This window comes from Phoca vitulina, unplaced genomic scaffold, assembly GCF_004348235.1.
Source record: "Phoca vitulina isolate PV1807 unplaced genomic scaffold, GSC_HSeal_1.0 scaffold83, whole genome shotgun sequence".
Classification (NCBI taxonomy): domain Eukaryota; kingdom Metazoa; phylum Chordata; class Mammalia; order Carnivora; family Phocidae; genus Phoca; species Phoca vitulina.
Genome location: NW_022589786.1, coordinates 1,828,395 through 1,847,830, shown reverse-complemented (window position 1 = coordinate 1,847,830; position 19,436 = coordinate 1,828,395). Strand labels below are relative to the sequence as shown.

Sequence of the window (19,436 nt, the reverse complement as noted above, 5' to 3'; positions counted from 1 at the left end):
ATACTAGCCTCATTTATGCAGCTGAGGGAAGTGAGGCTTAAAAGGGATAGTAATTTGCAAGGATGTGAACTGAGGTCTGCTTCCTGAGCCTGCTACAGTACAGGGACAAGGAGCAGATGGGAAATTTATAATCTCTGCTCTCAAAGAGAATGCACACGTTCTAATAGAGATGTCGGATACGCAGAATTAGGTCAGAAGAGACTCGCTAAGTGCTACAGCAGTCCAAGTGCAAGGGGAATATGGACCAAAAAGGAACAACTGTTGGGCAGGGAAGTTTTCACTGATATAAGGGGACATTTCCTAAACACCAGGAAGCATGCTACCTTTTCCAGAGAGTGAGTATTCCAGTGATAGAAAGAACAAGTGTTTGTATTGGCATGAGGGTGTAAAAGAAAACAAGGCTAAAATAGTAGCCTGGGCCCCAGACCGTGAAAAGCTTAGAAAGTCTTGCTAAAAAGCTTAGAATTATCTCTCATATGCAGAGGGGGATTATTAAAACCGAAGTACATTCATATACCTATGTGATAAGGTTTTCCAAAGCTGCTGAGCAATAGCTTTTTAGGTTGCCAGGCTAACCTGCTGGAGGTATTTAATAGAATATCCAAAAGCTACTTTATATTTAACTTCTTTCATTGCATTCATTCCTTTGAATATTTATCAAGCAGCTACTACACTGTGTCACTGTCCCTAGGTGCTGAGAAATAGCAGTGAAATCCTACGAAGAGGCAGCAGTTGGTGTGACAGAGGTACGAGCTCGGCACGTGATAAGCGTAGTGTGTGAGGTGGGGAGTAGCACACAGTGAGGACAGGCCAGATCCCATAGGTTTTTATGGCCCAAATCAAGAAATTGGATGTTCTCCTAAGGCAGTAGGAAGCTACTGGGAAGTCTGAAGTAAGGGAACAACGTCATCTGGTATATGTTTTAACAACACAGCCCTGGCTGCTCTAAGACCTAATTTTAGCTGATCAAGAGAGAAAGTAGGGTGACCAGTTTGAAACGTATTAAAGCATTTAGATTTAAAAAAAAAAAAAAGATGTGGTACAATGGTGGTACAGTAGGCAAGGAGAATGTAGACTGAATGGCAAGATGCTTTGAAGACAGTCAACAAGTTCTTGCTAAAGGACTCAATGCCATGGAGAATAGATAGGTGGGCTGTAAAGAAAAGAAAAGAGAACATCTTGATTTTTGTCTCCATAAGTAAATGAGACGGCGATACCCTTGGGCTAGGGAAGGTGCAAGGGGTTCTTGGTTTAGATTTTTTTGTTTCAAAATATTTTATCATTAGGGCAGTAAATTTTTTTCAGAATGATTTAAACTTACAGAAATTATATAAGCTATCTTTTAATCAACTATCAACGTTTACCAAATGTTTTGTTCAGCTTAAATGTTATTTCAGTTGTAAAAAAAATCCTCTTACAAAATATAACTATAAATCTTAATGGATTTGAGCTGTTTTTACACAAATATATTAACTGGTCTCTTTTATACAAAGCCTGGTTAGAAATTCATAACATTTATTAAATGTTATAAAATAAAGGAGAACTCACTGTCTTTTAAGAAATGATTTATATGTATTATTTAGTGGTTGAAAATCATCTGCCCAAAATATAAAACAAAATGCATTTACTGTAATTTTTTTTTCACACGGTAGTTTACCCTCAGACTTCATATATAAGGATTTTCCAAAATCAATGGTTCTCAAACTGTGGTCCCAGACCAGAAGCATTAGAATCACTTGGGAACTTGTTAGAAATGAAAATTATGTGGCCCCACCCAGACGTACTAACTCAGACCCTCTGAGGGCTAAACCCTGCAACCTGTGTTTTGACAAGTCTTCCAGGTAATTCTGATGCACTCAAGTTTGAGAACCACTACCAAAAATAAAAGCTGCAGAGCAATTTCACTTAGGCTGATTTAGATTAATGGGGGGCAGGGGGGAGTGGTGAGGGGAGGGAGAGGGGCACATCATTTTTAAAAGTAGTAAGTACTTGGGATTTATGTGTTAAATCAAGATAGAAACTTAGTAAAATGATGTAGAGGCAAAACTATGCTTTGTGGTTATAATTAATTCAAAAGTAATTATATTAAAATAATTTGGCAAAATGCTTTAGCAATTAGAGAAGTATGATTTTGACACATGGTAATTTTATGTTAGGCAAATGTGAATTGTTAGAAAATATGAACATCTATTCCTGTTTTAGAGTGCTGTAAAATGCAGGTAGTGAACTTAAATTTTCAATTAACATAACTAGCCCAAAATAAAGCATTCTAAATCTTAAGAATTTTGGAAGTGCAAATCTTAAGAATGATAATATCTTTAACAAACTATAATATTCTGATAAATCAATACTCTGTAAAGCAGTAAAATCATATTTTTGAAATTAAGTATTACCTTAATAATAATGTTCGCTGAAAAACACCCATGATTTACTATAGCAGTTTATAAACAGAGCCACTTAACTTGCATGAATAAAATTTTATTTTTAAAATTATACAATGCCCTTCTTTTAAACTCTGCTACTTTACACAAGCTGTTAAATGTAACAGGGAAAGAAACAGTGGGGGCCTCTGCTTCATTTTGGTGGTGTTCCAAGACCAAGTAGAGGCCCATGCACAAAAAGTTTTAAAATTCTAAATTAACAACATATCAATACCACTTTCAAGTATTTTTAAATTATCAAGATCACACCTAAAGAGTGGAAGCATCAATGCTAGTCATTTCAACAAACACCAGGTCCCACTGATCCCTTTTAGTTTGAATCTCTGTACCACTATTTAAGAAAACTTTTTTTGCTTCTCTTTTGTATTTGAATTCTTTCCACCCCTGGTTTTGATCAAAAGTCACACAGCCTTTCTCCAGCTCCTCATTTTTTATTTAGAAGAACTGACCTGATATGTAATGGAATAACAAATACAAATAAATACACTGCCAACTCAGGGAGATCTGTGGAACCCATGTTTTATGGCAATCTGCAGTTCCCTACAAGTGCTGCCATCATCTTTGGTGTTCTGAGCCTTCCTCTGGTTGAAGCTGTTTAATTCTTCAATCTTGGCATTTATGCAGTTTCTTTGCTTCTCAGCCTCTAACAGCATTTAAAGATAATGTACTTGACAATACTATATCTCAAAATGTGGTCTGTATGCAAGTCTCTCATCTCCTGAAACCTTAGTTTCAAATGTTAGTGGATTTAAGTTCCACTGTTCTCTCCTACAAATCAAATATAGTGTTCTTGCACACATTTTGGTCTCTGCTGCACCAGTATGTGATTTCATAATGGAAGGCATTCTCCATTCTGTACTGAGAAGCCTATGGCCATGTAACTTCCAGTGGAGACTATAGTCTGTCCAGTGCATCCACTCCAACCACAACTGGGTTCCTAGGATTTGGGTAGCTCTGCACTGAAGCTGCTTTAACAGTTTCCCATGGATGGTCTTGTGTCCTCTGAAGTCCAGGTCCTCACGGCCCAGGGACAAATATGACAGCACTCAGGCAGAGTAAGGTGGAGAGATAATACCTGACCTCATTCTCCCTCCTTCAGTGCTAGCACCTGTTAGCTCTGCACTTCTGTTTTTGTATTTTGGGGGCAAGATGTCAGGGGAGAGATATAACCATAAGTTTGAAATGCCTAAAAGTAGTCGTGTGGAAATAAAAAGTATGAAGTTGTATATAACCATATTTATTTCAAAAAGTCGGAAGACAGAAGGTAGAAAACAAAGGTTTGGAATTCATTATCATATAGCTGGTACTGAAACCATGTGACTGAAGGAGCTTATGCAAAGAAAACGTATAGAGAGAAACAGGGAGATCAAGGACCAAAGTAGAATAGAGGAGGTGCTGTAAGCAAAGGAAACTGAGCAGGCACTTCCAGTGAGACACAAAGAAAACCAGGAAAACAGTTTTGGAGATGCCAAGAGAAGAATTATCTTAGGAAGGGAGAAGCGGGCAACAATGACAAATGCTGCTCAGATGTCAAACATGACGAAAGTGGAGAAATGACTACTAGTGTTCTCAAGAGAATCACTGGTGACTTTGCCAAGAGCCAAAATGGAGAGTTCTATAGAGAACATGTGAGGTGAAGACAATGCCTAGAGATGATTCTTAGGTCAGGCCCTACATACTCAGAGCAATCCTAAAGGAAAGGATGCTCGATACACAGTTTGCTTTCATGATGAAAGCAGGTACAACATGTCAGGGCACCCCATTTCTCAGTAATCACTGTGTCCAAGAGAACTGAGTGAAGGGGCAATGAAAACAAGATAGCTTGAAAGATTCCTTTTCCAGTTCTTGAGGGCCAACTGGGAAACTGGAAAACTTGGTAAGAAAACAATTTCCCTTCATCCTCACTCCCCAACAGAGGGGCATATGAAGCCCAAGAGCACATGGGCTGGATACAGCAGGATTTCAGTCAATACTGAAGAATGCATGGGTAATTACATAAGTGAAATCCAACAGGTCTTTATTGGCTCATGTACTTAATATGGTGGGTGTTTGTGAAGACTTAATGATGAAAGGTATACGAAAGGTGCCCAACACAGTGTCTAGCACAGGACTGCTCTTCATTTTTTTTAGTTCTAGGAACATCCAAAAACGGCCCCCCAATGAAGTTCTATCTACCGATCTATTGGTCAGGGAGATATAAAGAGATGTTCCTTTGCCCAAATCCTGAAAGTTAAATCTCAGGTAGGCCAGGCCTCTAAGGCCCACTGTACCCTAATTCCCATGGCATCCATGAGTCCTTCCCATGCTGTAAGCACCCTTACAGAGTCCAGGGACAAGAGGCATCACAAAGATACCTTTGAAACAAGCCAGCAGATAGGCACATTTCATCCCCACCCCCCCATTTGCCTTGTCAACCAGGTCCCCCATGTGTAAAGTGACAAACTAAAATGGGGGAGAAGGAAACAGAACAAGGTCAGAGAAATACAATCCAAAGTAAAAATCACTTCTGTGTGGAGCTCACAAAAGATCTGGGTTACCGTCGGCTGCAAACTGCTGCTCTCCTGGCTGCAGGTCTTGCCGGAAGTCATTCTCCTCGTCCGAGTCATCTGGGTGATGGTGATTGTTGTCATGGATGTTGGCATTATTCTGGGCATTGTTATCATTGTCATTGTTGGAGTTCTGGTTGCTAACAAGGGCCGAGGAAACCCCAATTCCCGTGCCTGCACTCAGACCGACTCGAGCACAGCCCTAAAGCGAGATGAAAGCACATGCATATTCACTCAGGTTAGTTAATAGAACACTTCATTTTTCATATTCCTCCGTTTCATCTTGACCTAAGAATCTTTACATAGCACTACTTTCACATATGCATCAAGCACCTTATTAGAGGCTCACAAGACTTCAAGCAAGACGCAGCGCTATCAGTCTGGACTTAGAGATGACGAAATGCAGTGGAAAGAGGTCTGTGTAAGAGACCAGTAGGTGCTACAGCTGGGACTTGAAACCCAATAATCTGACCGCCAATCCTGAGCCTTCCCCACTATCATGTACTGCTTGCACGGTGGGAATGTAACCATTAAGAACTGAGGAGAGAGAGGGTAACTAGCTGAAGCATTAAGTTTTTATTACAGTGAGAGCAAAAAGTTTTATTAGTTAAGCAGTTTTGAAATAATATTTCATACAACTAGACAATCTCAAGGTTTTCCAGGATTTTCAACTGCACAGAAGAGAGAACAGCAAAGTAAAACATTTCCAAAATAAATCCCTAATCCATACTTATATCTGAGGTTCCTAATTAGAGATTTAATCTCGCAACTAATTACTCTGAGTAATACATTTTGACCTAGCTCAAATTTCCACCTTTGCTCTTACCTTACCTTCAGCTTATAGAACTGACAGAGACAGCTTTCCACTTACTTTTCCCTTTCCCTTCTCTGGAGAGCCCTTACCAGAGCAAGAGGCCATGTAAATTATAACCTTTATGCCTTCACTGAAGCTAGAGTAAAAAGTCCAATTGTAACAATGTAAGGGCATTATTATTAGGAAAAAAATCACTTAGGTTTTGTTTTCTTCCTTGAGTATTAAAACAAACAATAATTCCCTCAAATGTGACTTACTTTGGGTGGTTCACGAAACATCTGGTCCAGTGAAATAAACTCGAGGCTGGGCAACAATTCAATAAACTGGCCAAAGGAGTCCAGCTTCAAAGCATGGCACCGCACTAAGTTGATATCCACCAATCGCGTCCATCTTGAGTGGTCTGTTGGGAGAAATGACATGGCCAGAGAGTTTGACTAACACTTTCTCCATTACAGATGAATTTTGCTATATAGGTCACAAAGATTTTCAAACCCTTTTCCTTTAAATAACTTTGATTTTATCTCATGATCTCAAAAACTTGATGACTAAATTATGATGTCTTCTTACCTAATTTCATTGTGAAAACGACAATGGCTTGGGAATTATTAACTTGAAACCAAGTCAGCCTTGATCTAAATGTGATCCATTCAACAACCTACATGCCTATTCAACAATAGGACACTAGGTTAAAGAAATGTTGGTGCATTCTTTTAATAGAACATTATACAGCTGTCAAAAAGAATGAAGGAGAATTGAGTATGCTTGCTATGGAAAGCTCTCCCACATACTCTTAGTGTAAAAACCAAGCTACATGAGAGGGTATACCTAATAAGGTCCTCTGTATATAAATCACTTTTAAATGCTATACATGTATAGGTTGCAATATGCACAAAATAATCTGTCCAGAGAATATACAAGAAACCATTGATGGTGGTTACCTTTGAGAAGAGGAGACTTTTCATTTTGTACCTTTCTGTACTGTTTGGTATTGTTTATCAAGTGCATGTATTATTTTTAGTTTTTAAGTGTTAACAGGAGTTCTGAGTGATGGGATTACAGGCCATTTTTTTGTTTTCTTCTTTATATACTTCTGTATTTAAGAAAACAAACAAACCAAAAACCCAATAAATGTTATTTTTTTAAAGTGATCTATGCCTGCTACAACCTCAAGTTTGTATTTCCCAGTTACCTTCTTGGTGCAGCTGGGCTAGGGACAGAATTTCACTTCTGGGAGGGGAGACATGGCCATTCTAATGAGTAATCCCAACAGATGGCCCAGAGCCTGAGAAGAGACTGGAGACGGGCTCTGTAAGGAGCTACAGTAGCCTTATGAGGCAACTCAGACAGGAGAGGAGGCTGTTCTGCAGGTGTCAGTGAGGGGGCTTGGTTTGGTTAAAAAGGATGTCAATTGAAAATTCTCTAGCTCCGAATTTATTTAAAGGTTTGTGAATTTAGGTATTTAAGAAGGGCCTTAAGAGTAACAAATAGTACCACTCTCTAGGGAGGAAAATGAACTCCCCCATATAAGGAAACATATCAAGTACAAAAGTCACACTTCTATACACAAGGGATCAGGTAGGGAGGGGAGAGCTGAAATAACCTAAGATTTTAAGGCAAATGAAAATTTCACCACAAGTTAATGCTAAATACGTCACCTAACTGAAGTTTGTTTTTTTTTTTAAATACATACCCACTTTGTCCTTTCAGATGATGTGCGCCATTTGAAGGTAGGTCAGAGAAAACAAATATAATATCCCAGGCAACAATTCCTAACCTTAATTTTATGTGCCTGGCTCAAAGAAATATACAAAAAAATCAGGGCAGTTGAATCCGTAACCTAGACAGTGCCAATTTCTAGGCAGAGAATTTCAGGAGTTCAAAGAGGCACTGATAGAATATTTCCAACTAGGTTATCAAAGGTTCCCAGCACTTGTATGAACATTCATATAAAATATCTACATTTTACATTAGGAATACAATTCATATCACACACACAAAACAAAAATATGTATTCTTTTGACAGCAGGCAGACATAGCCATAGTTAAGCCTACAGTACCTGAGATCCAATTGTATGGGTTATGGAGATGGGGGCAATTATAAATTGCCAGATATTTGATACAGGAAAAAACTTCATTGACTGCCTTCATCCCTATATCGGTGATGATACCAGGATTTTCTACCACATCAGCCAAACCATACTTTACCAGATCTGCATTCGCCATTCTGCCTAGAAAGAGAAATCAATTCAAAAAAAAAAAAAAAAGACTCTTAAATGTCATGGAATGTTGCCGATTCTTTATCTTAACATCCAGTATATCACTCTCTATGATTGTTCTGTGTCATCGATCCATCATCAGGTTCAAGTCTGAATACAATTTTAGGTTAGGTATTCGGTGTAAATACCATTTACTTGCAAAATAAAAACTTACATTAATATTAAAAGTCAAGGGATAGCTAACAGAAACAAATTATTTCCAATTGTTTAGAAAAGAAAAAAAGAAAGCAAAAATTCTTAAAGCAAAACTGAAGGATATATTGTATTGGTTCACACTTACGCTGAAGTTTTAGCTTTAGCTTAGAAAAATAAGATCTTAAATATGTAACTCTTTCACAGTATCAGGATCATGTTTTTGGAGTCAAGTGTGGCCATGTGTAGAAAAGAGTAAACTGGGAATTCAGGGTCATTCTTAAAACCCACGGTACTGGTTAGTAAAGATGTGCCCATCCCCAGAAAATGGGACTTCTAACTCAAATAATTCCCATTAAATTAGCACTCCCTCTGCCAATGGCCTTTAGTGCCCCCCATCTTGTAGGCACGCACAGGGATGGGGGTGGGGGTGGGTATCAGTAAAAGACAATCCTCCGTTCTCGTCTGTGGCACTGGAAATCACACCTTATTCCTTGCCTCCTGTCCTCATTTTTCCCAGCTTCCTGCCTTTAATCTCCAGGATGGTCCACTTGACTACAAGCAATCTGAAGGAAAAGGGACTGCATCTAGTTAGTTAACAGTCACATTTTCAATGACCAACAGAGTGCTGGGGAGACAGGAACTCAATAAACGTCTCTCATAGTCCTCACTACCACCTGCCACCAAGTACGAAGGAAACACTGTTGCTCTGGTGAAGATGCCCCACACATCACAGGGATTTACACCTTTAGCTCGGAGCATGTTTAAAACAACTATTTACTCCAAACTCTTCCAATTTTATTCTCCACATAGTTCACAGTCACTCTCTTATAGTTCCCGTTTTTTGTATTTACTGGCATTTCTTGCAGATTCTACCTTAATCCAATCCATCCTTTACAATTCGGCTGGGCAATTTTCTTTAGTCTGCTGTAAACACATTTTTCTTATCCTTTGGACTTGAAACTTTTCTAATGATTGGGTAAATCTTGAACTGACCCTGTTCCCTGTCTGCATAAATGTTGTAACCTGACATAATAAATCCATCATCGTACATTCATTCCTTTGAGACCATCACCCTCTTCCAGCTCCTGGGGTCTCCTGATTGTCACGCTCCCTCAAGAACTCTGATGACATCACCCAGAACTCATCTTTGTTTCTTTTGCAGGTCTCAATTCCATCTCTCTCCCTCTCTCCAAAGCCCCAGCACTAAAGACAACACTACTCTGGTTTTTAGTAAGTTTTACATTCCTATCGCCTTTGAATAAAACTCTGCTATCATAAATCTATGAAAGCAAAAAACTCTTAGTGTTCATCTTTGGAACACTTTTCTTCTACTCGTAACACACAGCTTCTGCTTTTCAGCACATCCATTTCCCCAATGTGGCATTGTCATTTTTACCATAAATGTATCGGGCACAAAGGTGATGTTTTTATTGATATTTTGCCAAGTCTTTGTAACAAAACAGTGATAGAAGTTTTACTAGAGGTGATGCCACCCCCACCCTCCTGGAGAGGTGCTTCAAGATCTAAATTACTGATAAGAATGAGATTAAGTGACAAAGTATGAGCAGTGACCACGCGTTCCTCCCTGGATGCTCTGTCAGAGGCACCTAGCACCTACAGTGATACAGACAATCCTGGACTGTCTTTGGAGGATCAGAGGCAAATACATATATGGAGAAATGGATGAACTGCAGCAAATATGAAAACAAGAATTGATTATGAAAAGGTCAAGACAAAGAGATTTCAATGTGAAAGACACTATGAAACATGCTGAAAAGCACAGGGAGCAATAGTCAAAAGGTAAAGCGTTTTTCTATTGAATGTGTGTTTCAGGGAAAGAGACACTGTAGGGAAATAGCTGGTTATAAAGATAACTCTCAAAAGACAATCTTTCAGTGGGCCTAAATGTGGCCATCTTGAAAATACAAAATTTGTCAAGTTTTGAGCTTTGGGGAAGACGAAAAAATAAAATTATAGAAGGAACACCAATTACCAAGCTAAAAATTTTGCTGAGTTACACATAAAGCTACTGTAGAAACAACACAGAGAATGTAAGCAACCTCATTCAAAACCAGAAAAGCCTGGTATCAGATACACTAATTTTATATGAAATGCCTATACTAGTTTAGCATTTTAAAGCTATGTTGGTGAAAAGCCCATCTTTTTCAAAGTTATACAGATTAAAAATAATTCCCATTAAATTGGCAAGAAGATAATAATTTGATTTCTTAATCCTTCGCATGTAATAACGAGCACTGCAACAAAGAAAAAGTAAACAAAATATTCAGACATCTATTAAAAATGAAAAAGGACAACAGTCACGTTTGACCTAGACTGTCCTGACCAGAGGAATTAAGCCTTATGTTCTTCTACAGTGCAAACTAGATCCTAAGAAAAAATGCCATCTGGTATGACAGTGAGTTTAAGAAAGACCTGTTAGAAATTACACGGGGAAGAAACAATTCTTGCAAAAATAAAAACATGCTGACGGTGGAAATGCTCTTGCATGTCTGATTAATGTCATATGTGGGAAAAAAGCTTGAATATTGAATTGACATGCATTCAAACCCAAAGGAATGAGTTCCCAATTGTAAATACATTCCAGAAAATGCTGTCAACAAGCCTTCCAACAGCAATCATCATCAAATGAATACTGACCATTATGTGCTCACACTATCTGGGAAATCCAGAACCCCCAGCGGGCTTATTATGGAAATGAAGAGCATGGACAGGGAATGGGACCTCATCTGAGAGGACCATCAAAAGCTTCAAGAAGTGTGGCAGATCAAATTCAACAAATGGAACCAAGGATGACATTCTGTGAAAAAAATGAAGCAGAATGGGAAAGAAACTTGGGCAGTAAAATGGAGACAATATCAAATGTAGGTAAGGATTTTTTTTTTTTTTGAATACTGTTAATCATTATATTTTCTTTAATATGCTAAGTCAGAGGCAATATGGGGGAAAAAAAAAATCACTGACACTTCTAGATTAAATTAAAAGTTCCTTTTTCATGAAGGCAGAGCCCCTAAGATCTTAAGCTGTCTTATATTCAAGAAAATATGGCACATCTCAATTCAAGTTTCAGTTTGTCAAGGAAGTTCCCTACAGCAATTCTAGGGAATAAAATGGTTGATTAAGTCTTACTCTGCAGCAAAAACTCATCTACATATCCCAGATGAAGTGTTTCAAACTGGGGGAACTCCAGCTCTGCCATCTTTAGGGCAGAAAAGACGCCATCTTTGGTTAGGGAAGGCTGGATCCGAACTTCATGTAACCTATGAGGAAAAAATATCAGAGTAAAATAAAAACCATCAGCATCAAAGGTTCTTCCTAGCATAAGGCTCTGAAAGAAGTTCATAGTACCGAAATGTCACATGCAAACAACTTTCCTCTCCTCTATTAAAAAACATTAGAGATGTTTCCTTTAAAGGAGCATTTTGCAAAGTGTGGGCACAAATTACATTAACAATGAGTTACACAGTAAGAACTGTATATCCTTTCTAGTGCTTGCTTAAACCTGATTAAGTCAAAGTCAGAATCTGCATCTGGTGCTGATTATTCAACATCTTTTTTTATGCTGTTAAAAGTGCCATTTTAACAAAGATTATAGCTTTATATTGGGTAACAATACCTACTTACTTAAACTTAGAAACAGTTTTATTTATATTCTTAATATTCTTTTGATGGAAAGAGTTTTGTTTTTAAATTGAAAAAAATGGTTAACTCAATTTAAATACAATATAAAAGTAGAGATAGACTTCTGATCTGTAGGAAACAGTTAATGTGGCATAAACTGATATAAAGATATGTTAAAAATATAAAGATGTTAAAGGTCAGGACTCTTAAAAAGCTGACTTAAAATACTGATTTCTGAATAGCAAATACTATCACCAACTAAAATAATTCCAAAAATCAGAGAAGGTTCAAAGAATGGTTCCCAAGAGAGCTGCAGACACCAGTGTATCAGTGCTGATTTCTGTTGGGACTTCAGAATGTTGACTGCTTTTCTCTGATGAGACCACACCCCTGCAGAGCTTGCTGGGTCTGGAGGGCAGCTCAGCTGGTCATCAGTTATAAGACTACCACTACTAAGTGATGCCCTAATACTATTTAAACAACTCCTTTATATTTTACATCTGGATGAGACATAATCAAACTTCATACACACATTCCCCCAATTTTTATAAAATAGGAGAAACATAACTCTAAGACAAAAGACAACATGAAGAGGAAACATACCTACGAGCAGCAGTGATAATGAGGTAACCAAGATCTACTTCAAGAGCATTTTTGCATGCTCCCAAAACAATTGTGTGCAAATTTCTAAAACCACCTAGTTAAGGGAGAAAAGGAACAAAAACAGTAAGAATTTCCTTTGACTACAGCATGTTCAGTATTTATATGCATTTTAGATGACAGTTATCTGGTTAAAAGTAAATCTAAGTTTGTTTTTTCATTCGAATTAATATCTCAAGAAGAATTATGACTACTAGTCATTTCCTAAAAAGAGATGAAAACAGATACTGTCATTCTAAAGAGGCATTCTGATCGTGTTGGAAAATTACTCCAAATTATTGAGGCTTTTAAGAAAGGATTTTCAGAAAGCTAGACATTCATAAGGGAACTGTAAAGAAGGGATCCTGACATTTTCTAGCCAAAGTTTGAACCTCCAATATATCATATGGAACAAGACCACCACTCCTTTAACTTCAACTGTTTTTTTATGTTTTTGGAATTTGCTCTGTAAATACAGAGCAAAAACAGTACGTGAATTATTAACGTATACAGCTCAATGAATTTTCACAAGATTGACTTTAAACTTTTATGAATAGAATCACACAGTATGTACTTTTGTGTCTGGCTTCTTTTGCTAAAATTCTTGTTTAGGAGATTCATCCAGATTGTTGCATATAGTGGTAGTTTATTCATTTTCATTGCTGTGTAAAATTCTTTGCACAAATATGTCACATTTGAATCATCCATGCTGTTGCTGATAGGCATTTGGGTTGTTTCCATTTGGAGGCTATTATGAACAGTGCTACTATGAACAATTTGGGGTATCATCTTCTGGTGAAGAGATATATGCATTTCTGTTGGGTTTAAAGCCAGGAAGGCAACTGCTGATATGCATATAGTAAACTTTAGTAGATACTACCAAACAATATTTTGTTGCTCTACATCCTGGCCAACACTATTGTCTCTTTCCTATTAGTCATGCTTAAGCATAAACATTTTAGTGCTTGTGTATCACACTGCAGTTTTATTTTGTATTCCCCTAGTGATTAATGATGTTTATCATTTTTTCATGTTTATGGGCCATTTAGTTACCACCTTTTGTGAAGTCTTTTCTATTCAGGTTGTATCCCTATTTTTCCTATCGGGTTGTCTGCCTTTTTCTCATTAATTTTAGAAGTACTTCATATACTCTAGATACTAGTCCTTCATCTGATACCTGTATTGCAAATAGATTCTCCCACTCTGAAGCTTGGCCTTTCACTCTTAATCATACCTTTTGATGAATGGAAAAAATGTTTTATATAGTACAGTTTATCAATTTTTTTCTTTATGGTAAGTGCTTTTTGGTATCCTGTTTGATAAATCTTTGCCTACCCAAGGTCAAAAAGACATTCTCCTACCTTTCTTTATGAACGTTTTGTTTTTCACATTCGGATCTATGATTCATCTATCTGGAATTAACAACTTTTGTGTGAGGCATACTGACTCCTTAAGTAAAATATAAGGCAGAGTCATTCTTAAACACTTTATTAGGGGAGAAAAGTCTGTTTTTCTTTCAGGACATTTATACAAATTCTTGGGCTTTTGGCATCTCTCTCCAGGTCTTCTCTCTAATGAATGGTTCCACTGTGGTCTTCTTATCCCTTCTCTGACTTTTTCCTGTTTGCTACAGCCATGCAATAAAGATAATGCTGCTGATCTTGAGGAAGCTTGCTCCATCCCCTTCATACAATGTAATAAAGTATACTCCCACCATATTTGACTGAAAAAATGCCTAAAAATGTACTGCTTACTCATATTTTAATAGTATTAATAACATCAATTTTTACCAATAGTACTTAATGATATTCCATTTATATTTTGAATATACGAAGCTAGATTTTTGTTCTTAACAGTTAATTATCTACTTTGCTAAATTTTGTGGTATTTGTGTTGTAATGAGGAGATGTGGAGCACATTCTGTTATATATCATTATTTAAAATATAACTAAAGGACCTAGAGAGTAAAATATATTTTCCTTTTAAAAGCCATCCTCTGAGATGGATCTAATATCCAAGTGATAAGCATGAAAGCATCTGATATACCTTAAAGTATTAGACAAATGTTAGACGTTATCATTACTAATGCCTGAGTTCTTTTGTAGGCCTAAGATGTCCAAGTCAAAAAACATCACTTTTTACCAACAGACTTCTAGAAATCCCTGTTAATATTTCTCAGAAAAATTCCAAATATAATAGCTGTACGATTAACTAAGTAATAAGGATTAACAAGCCAGAAAACATGCTTTATCACTCTATTTTGAGGTTTAGCATTGCATAAAAAGAAAATGAATATTAGTCCATGCTCATGGTTACTTATTCTCCATCGAATGCACCAGACAGAAAGGGCAATTACTAACAAGCATTTTCTTTTAAAAAGACTCACAAGAGAAGCTAAATAAAAGCATAATAATTTTTTAAACTGATTTTAAAAAGTATTCAGTAACTAAAGAAAAACGAATACCTGATCTCCAACTGTCTTCAACTACGTGTTGGATAAGACCTCCAAGGAAAGGAACTCGAACCATTTCCAAATGTTCCAAGTTTCGGGCAGAGGCTAAGCCTGTTACTAAAGGGACATACTTCAAGGAGTTTGTGGGCCCTAGGGGGGAAAAAATAATTCAGTGGAACAATGTAAATTGACTTAAAGATGAATTTTCAAACCAGCAGCTGAAATAACTTATAAATTCTATGTGTGCAACTGACAGCCAAGTAGTTAACTCTCTATAATTTATACTTATTAGAAATGAAAGTATTAGCCTGTTAACCATGTATTTATTCAGCATAAAGATTCTTCAGTAACATTGGAGAAATACTTAGTATTTTTCATAAATCCCCCAAAGTTTCAATAGTTTTGAGCTCAAAATAACTAAGGGGAGAAAGCCAAGGGGAAGATGGGATCCTTCACTCAAGTAAATAGCTGGTCATAAATACCCATCTGTGACCAGTGTTATATGAGGTATTATGGAAGATCACAAGACATAGTCCTATCTATCACAGAGCTTACAAATGACATGGAAATAAAACTAAATAATTCTAAGAATACAAAGGCGTGACATATCAACTGTAAAAACAAGATCTGTTGTACTACATGAAAAAGAAAAGAGTGAAAGAGAAGAGGAAGGAAGGAAGTGTATAGCTCAGGACAAGGGAACAATACACAGTGTAAAGACAGACACTGAGGTGAAGGCTGGTAGGGTTGCAGAGGGGACACTGAATAGGCAAGCCTGACAATAAAAGAAGGTACATCTTGGTAAAGAATCAGAAATAAAAATATCAAGAGGGGCCCCAGCTTTTAAGAACTTTAAAGCAGAATAGTTCCCACTTGACAATCTAAGGCAACAGAGACACTGAAGGTTTCTGAACAGAAAAGCAGTACCATAAAAGCAGTGCTTTCTGCTTTACGAGATTATGTCATGCTATGTAATCAGAAATCAGACAGAGATCTATTACAACAATCCTACAGAAAGTAAAAAGTGAGGGGTGCCTGGGTGGCTCAGTCAGTTAAGCACCTGCCTTCGGCTCAGGTCATGATCTCAGGGTCCTGGGATCGAGTCCCGCATTGGGTTCCCTGCTCAGTGGGGAGCCTGCTTCTCCCTCTCCTGCTCCCCCTGCCTGTGCTCTCTCTCTCACAAATAAGTAAATAAAATCTTTTTTAAAAATTTAAAAAAGAAAGAAATTAAGTGCCTATAAAAAAATATGTAGAGACTGTGATGCACCCCTCTCCCCCCGCCAAGGGTAAAACACAAATCACGTGTCTACTGACTTTAAAACAAAAAGAGCATTTATTTTCACAAAGTGAATAATTTACCAAACATAAATAATAATAACGTAATGTAATTCAATTTACAAATGTAGCTACGGAGTTTGCTTTAGGATATTTTTAGACATTTTAGAACTGTGCCATTACCTGCACAGTTCCTCATGACGAAAGTTCGTAAACTGATGCAAAGAAAGTCTTTGAACGGCTGTGGTTTAGTGAGTCTTACCCACTTCATATAAAGGTGCCTTAGCATCGGGATACAAGGAATTTCAGGAACATTCACCCCTAAAAACATATACCAAAAAAACAAAAATCACAAAAACACTCTGTATTCTGCATAAAAGTGCAACAGTCTAGTTTTCAAGTTGACAATTTATCCTTCATGGATTATTTTCACCACAACGAATTGCCTAATCAAAGTCCATCAAGTTTGGCTTAGTTAAAACAGGCTTGTAACGAACAATTTAAGCAAACCATGAACACTCTACTTTGTTATTTCTTTAGAAAAGGCATATGGAGATGGGATTTTAAAAGTATTCCCACTTTTTATACACATGAATCTTTCTCATAACTCTACAACTCTTCCAGGATACATACATACACCCAGTAGACGTAAAATGAAAACAGGTTACTGAAAACAAAATTATGTGGAAGGAATACACAAAAGTACTATTTGACTATCAATGTCCACTGTCCCACCAGTGAAAAAACTAAAACACAGGCAGGCTAGTTGGCTTCAAATATCATAATATCCAAAAACAGAGATTAAAGCTGTTTCTACAAATGAATGAACCTTAAGGATTTGTAAATGTGTGGGAGAAACCAGTCAGTATGACTCTGAGAAAGTGAGAAACCCATCAGTCATTTATTTTAATATTTCAAATTGATAAAGGTATTTTATCCTTCAGATCCATAAATGACTTAACACTAGGAATCATACCTGCAGAGGACCCTGTCCGGGAGAAAGGGGATGGAAAGTGGAAGGAAAAGCTGGGAGACACAGAAGAAGAAAGAAGATAGGTAACTTGTAAGTTCTGAAGGGAAGAAAGCAGATCAAAGACCTTGTCCAACAGTTAAAAACCAGAGCCTCACGAAAAGCCGAGGAAGTGACACAAATCTCTGAAAGAAATCCTAAGGACCCAGTGTGATGGCATTTAACACACAGCAGCTGGCAAAACCAGTTTAATACCAACTTCACTGGTAGAAGTCCTGCTAGCAAAGGCAACTAGAGAAAGCGAAACTAGTAGAGTACCTGAATGACTGGTTTTTTAGAAGTTAAATTCTGCAGGATGCTCCTACTATAAGGATTACTCCTTAACCTGCCCCTTCCCAAAAAGCAGGTACCTTTAGACTTGAACTACGCATATACCCTGTATGGCAGCAGATGGGAAGTAAAATCGAGGATGAGACCAACGGAAGAAAGGCAGAGGCAATGAGGTATAGACTAAGACTCAAGATGCAGAACTCACAAATGTATACTTAGTATCTACCACGATGGTGGTAATTCTGATTAGCAAACTCAGTAGCAAGAGTGAGAGATCCACCAGACAACACAGCTCTATCCTATGCCCAATCCACATTTTGCCTCAAATCCATTCTATAAACAAAAGACACAATTACTATCTTCCCAGCACGTGCACTAATTTACTATACACATTTATAACACCATCACAGTGTTAAACTATTCAATTAATCAAATGAATGCATGCATTTCAACCAAATTTACCTACTTATATCTGCAATGAACAATGACCGGAATCATGGGAAATACACTGAATTTACAGAGCTTACATTATTATAAACTTCAGACATTACAGTATCTTTATTGTCTAAAAATGCAGTCTCAAACTAGATATCCAAAGGCCTAATCACAATCATTCCTTGATCATGTAAATAAAAGGGGGCTAGAGTGCATTCCTCTTGTGCCATAATTGTGCACATAAACCCTAGTTAAGCCCCACTCCTTACCACTCCTGCTGCACTCCCTGCACCACCTGACCCAGTTTCAGAAATTTCTAGTTCTTAAGACCATCACCAATGCCGAGAATAATGCTTACAACAAGCAGATACTCAATAGGTGTATTTTAAATAAAATATTTAATAAATAAATATTAAAAGTCAGACTACAGTAACAGAAGTCCTCCCAAAACCCTTTCAATAATGTTAAGCCAGAGGCGGTAAATTAAATTTGAGAAAATATATACCCTTATTATTTACTTAGATAGAAATCATTGGGACTTAGACTATTTGGATGGAGAATGTACACTATAATCACTGCAAATAAGGTGCCTCTGGAAAAAGAGCACCCCATTTCCCATTTCTCAGAGAAAAAGAAAAGTAGCAGATTTTTCTCATTGGCTCCGAGCTGAACAAAGGGGAATGTTCTGGTTGGAGAAGATACAAGTAAACTAAGAGCTATTTGGCTTTTTTATTCCTCAATGTTCTAGAGATGAGCTGTGTAATAAAGTTGCCACTACTGCATGTGGCTGTTTGATAAATGAATATGAGATAAAAATTCAGTTCCTGTTTCACTAGCCCCGGAGGGAACCATATGGGAGAGTACAAACCCATGACATTTCCATCACCACAGAAAGTTGCATTGGAGAACTCTCCTCTGAAGGGTCGAACTAGGACCAAAAGGGCAGAGAACAAGGGCAGGATTCTGGCTCACTGAAACAAAACAAAACAAAACAAAAAAACCACAACCTAACAACTTTCAGAACTACTCAAATGGTCTTCAAAAAGGGAACAGACTGGTTGTGAAGCAGTATTTCTCTAACCCTCCAGCCCCCATCTAGGACTCCTTAATGGGAAATCTAAATTCGTATACACACGTCTCACAAGCATTTCTTTGGCCATCATCAATCAAGAAAGCTATTTCTCAAATTCTCATTATTCCTTTTCAGTGAATATTCAGTTATATGACATTTTGAAGAGACACAGGTGACCCAAGAAACATGTACTTACCAACTAAATGTAAAGTCTGAATTTTGGCTCCTATAGGAATTTTCAGTTTATTTTCAGGAGGAATTGGAAATGCTCCGTTACGATTACGAAATTTCCCCAAAATATGAACATGAGGCATGTATGTCCAAATAGATTCTACCAATTCCAAATGAGAAGTTTCCACACCCTAGAAAATAATGCCAAGCAAGCATAAGAAAAGGCTATTTATTTAGCATC

At 37.3% G+C, this 19,436-nt stretch overlaps 1 protein-coding gene across 3 annotated transcripts in view; it reads right to left on the bottom strand.

Moving 5' to 3' along the window:
- Window positions 1-19,436, bottom strand: part of FBXO38 (F-box protein 38) — a 54,451-nt gene that overhangs the window by 19,060 nt on the left and 15,955 nt on the right. For all 3 annotated transcript variants that reach the window (XM_032395245.1, XM_032395246.1, XM_032395247.1), the window contains exons 5-12: window positions 19,221-19,386; window positions 16,401-16,538; window positions 14,955-15,092; window positions 12,455-12,548; window positions 11,360-11,490; window positions 7,859-8,029; window positions 6,059-6,201; window positions 4,979-5,189 (exon numbers count right to left, since the gene is read on the bottom strand). In XM_032395245.1, coding sequence (XP_032251136.1) covers window positions 4,979-5,189; window positions 6,059-6,201; window positions 7,859-8,029; window positions 11,360-11,490; window positions 12,455-12,548; window positions 14,955-15,092; window positions 16,401-16,538; window positions 19,221-19,386 — 1,192 coding nt within the window. The remainder of the gene's footprint in view (window positions 1-4,978; window positions 5,190-6,058; window positions 6,202-7,858; window positions 8,030-11,359; window positions 11,491-12,454; window positions 12,549-14,954; window positions 15,093-16,400; window positions 16,539-19,220; window positions 19,387-19,436) is intronic.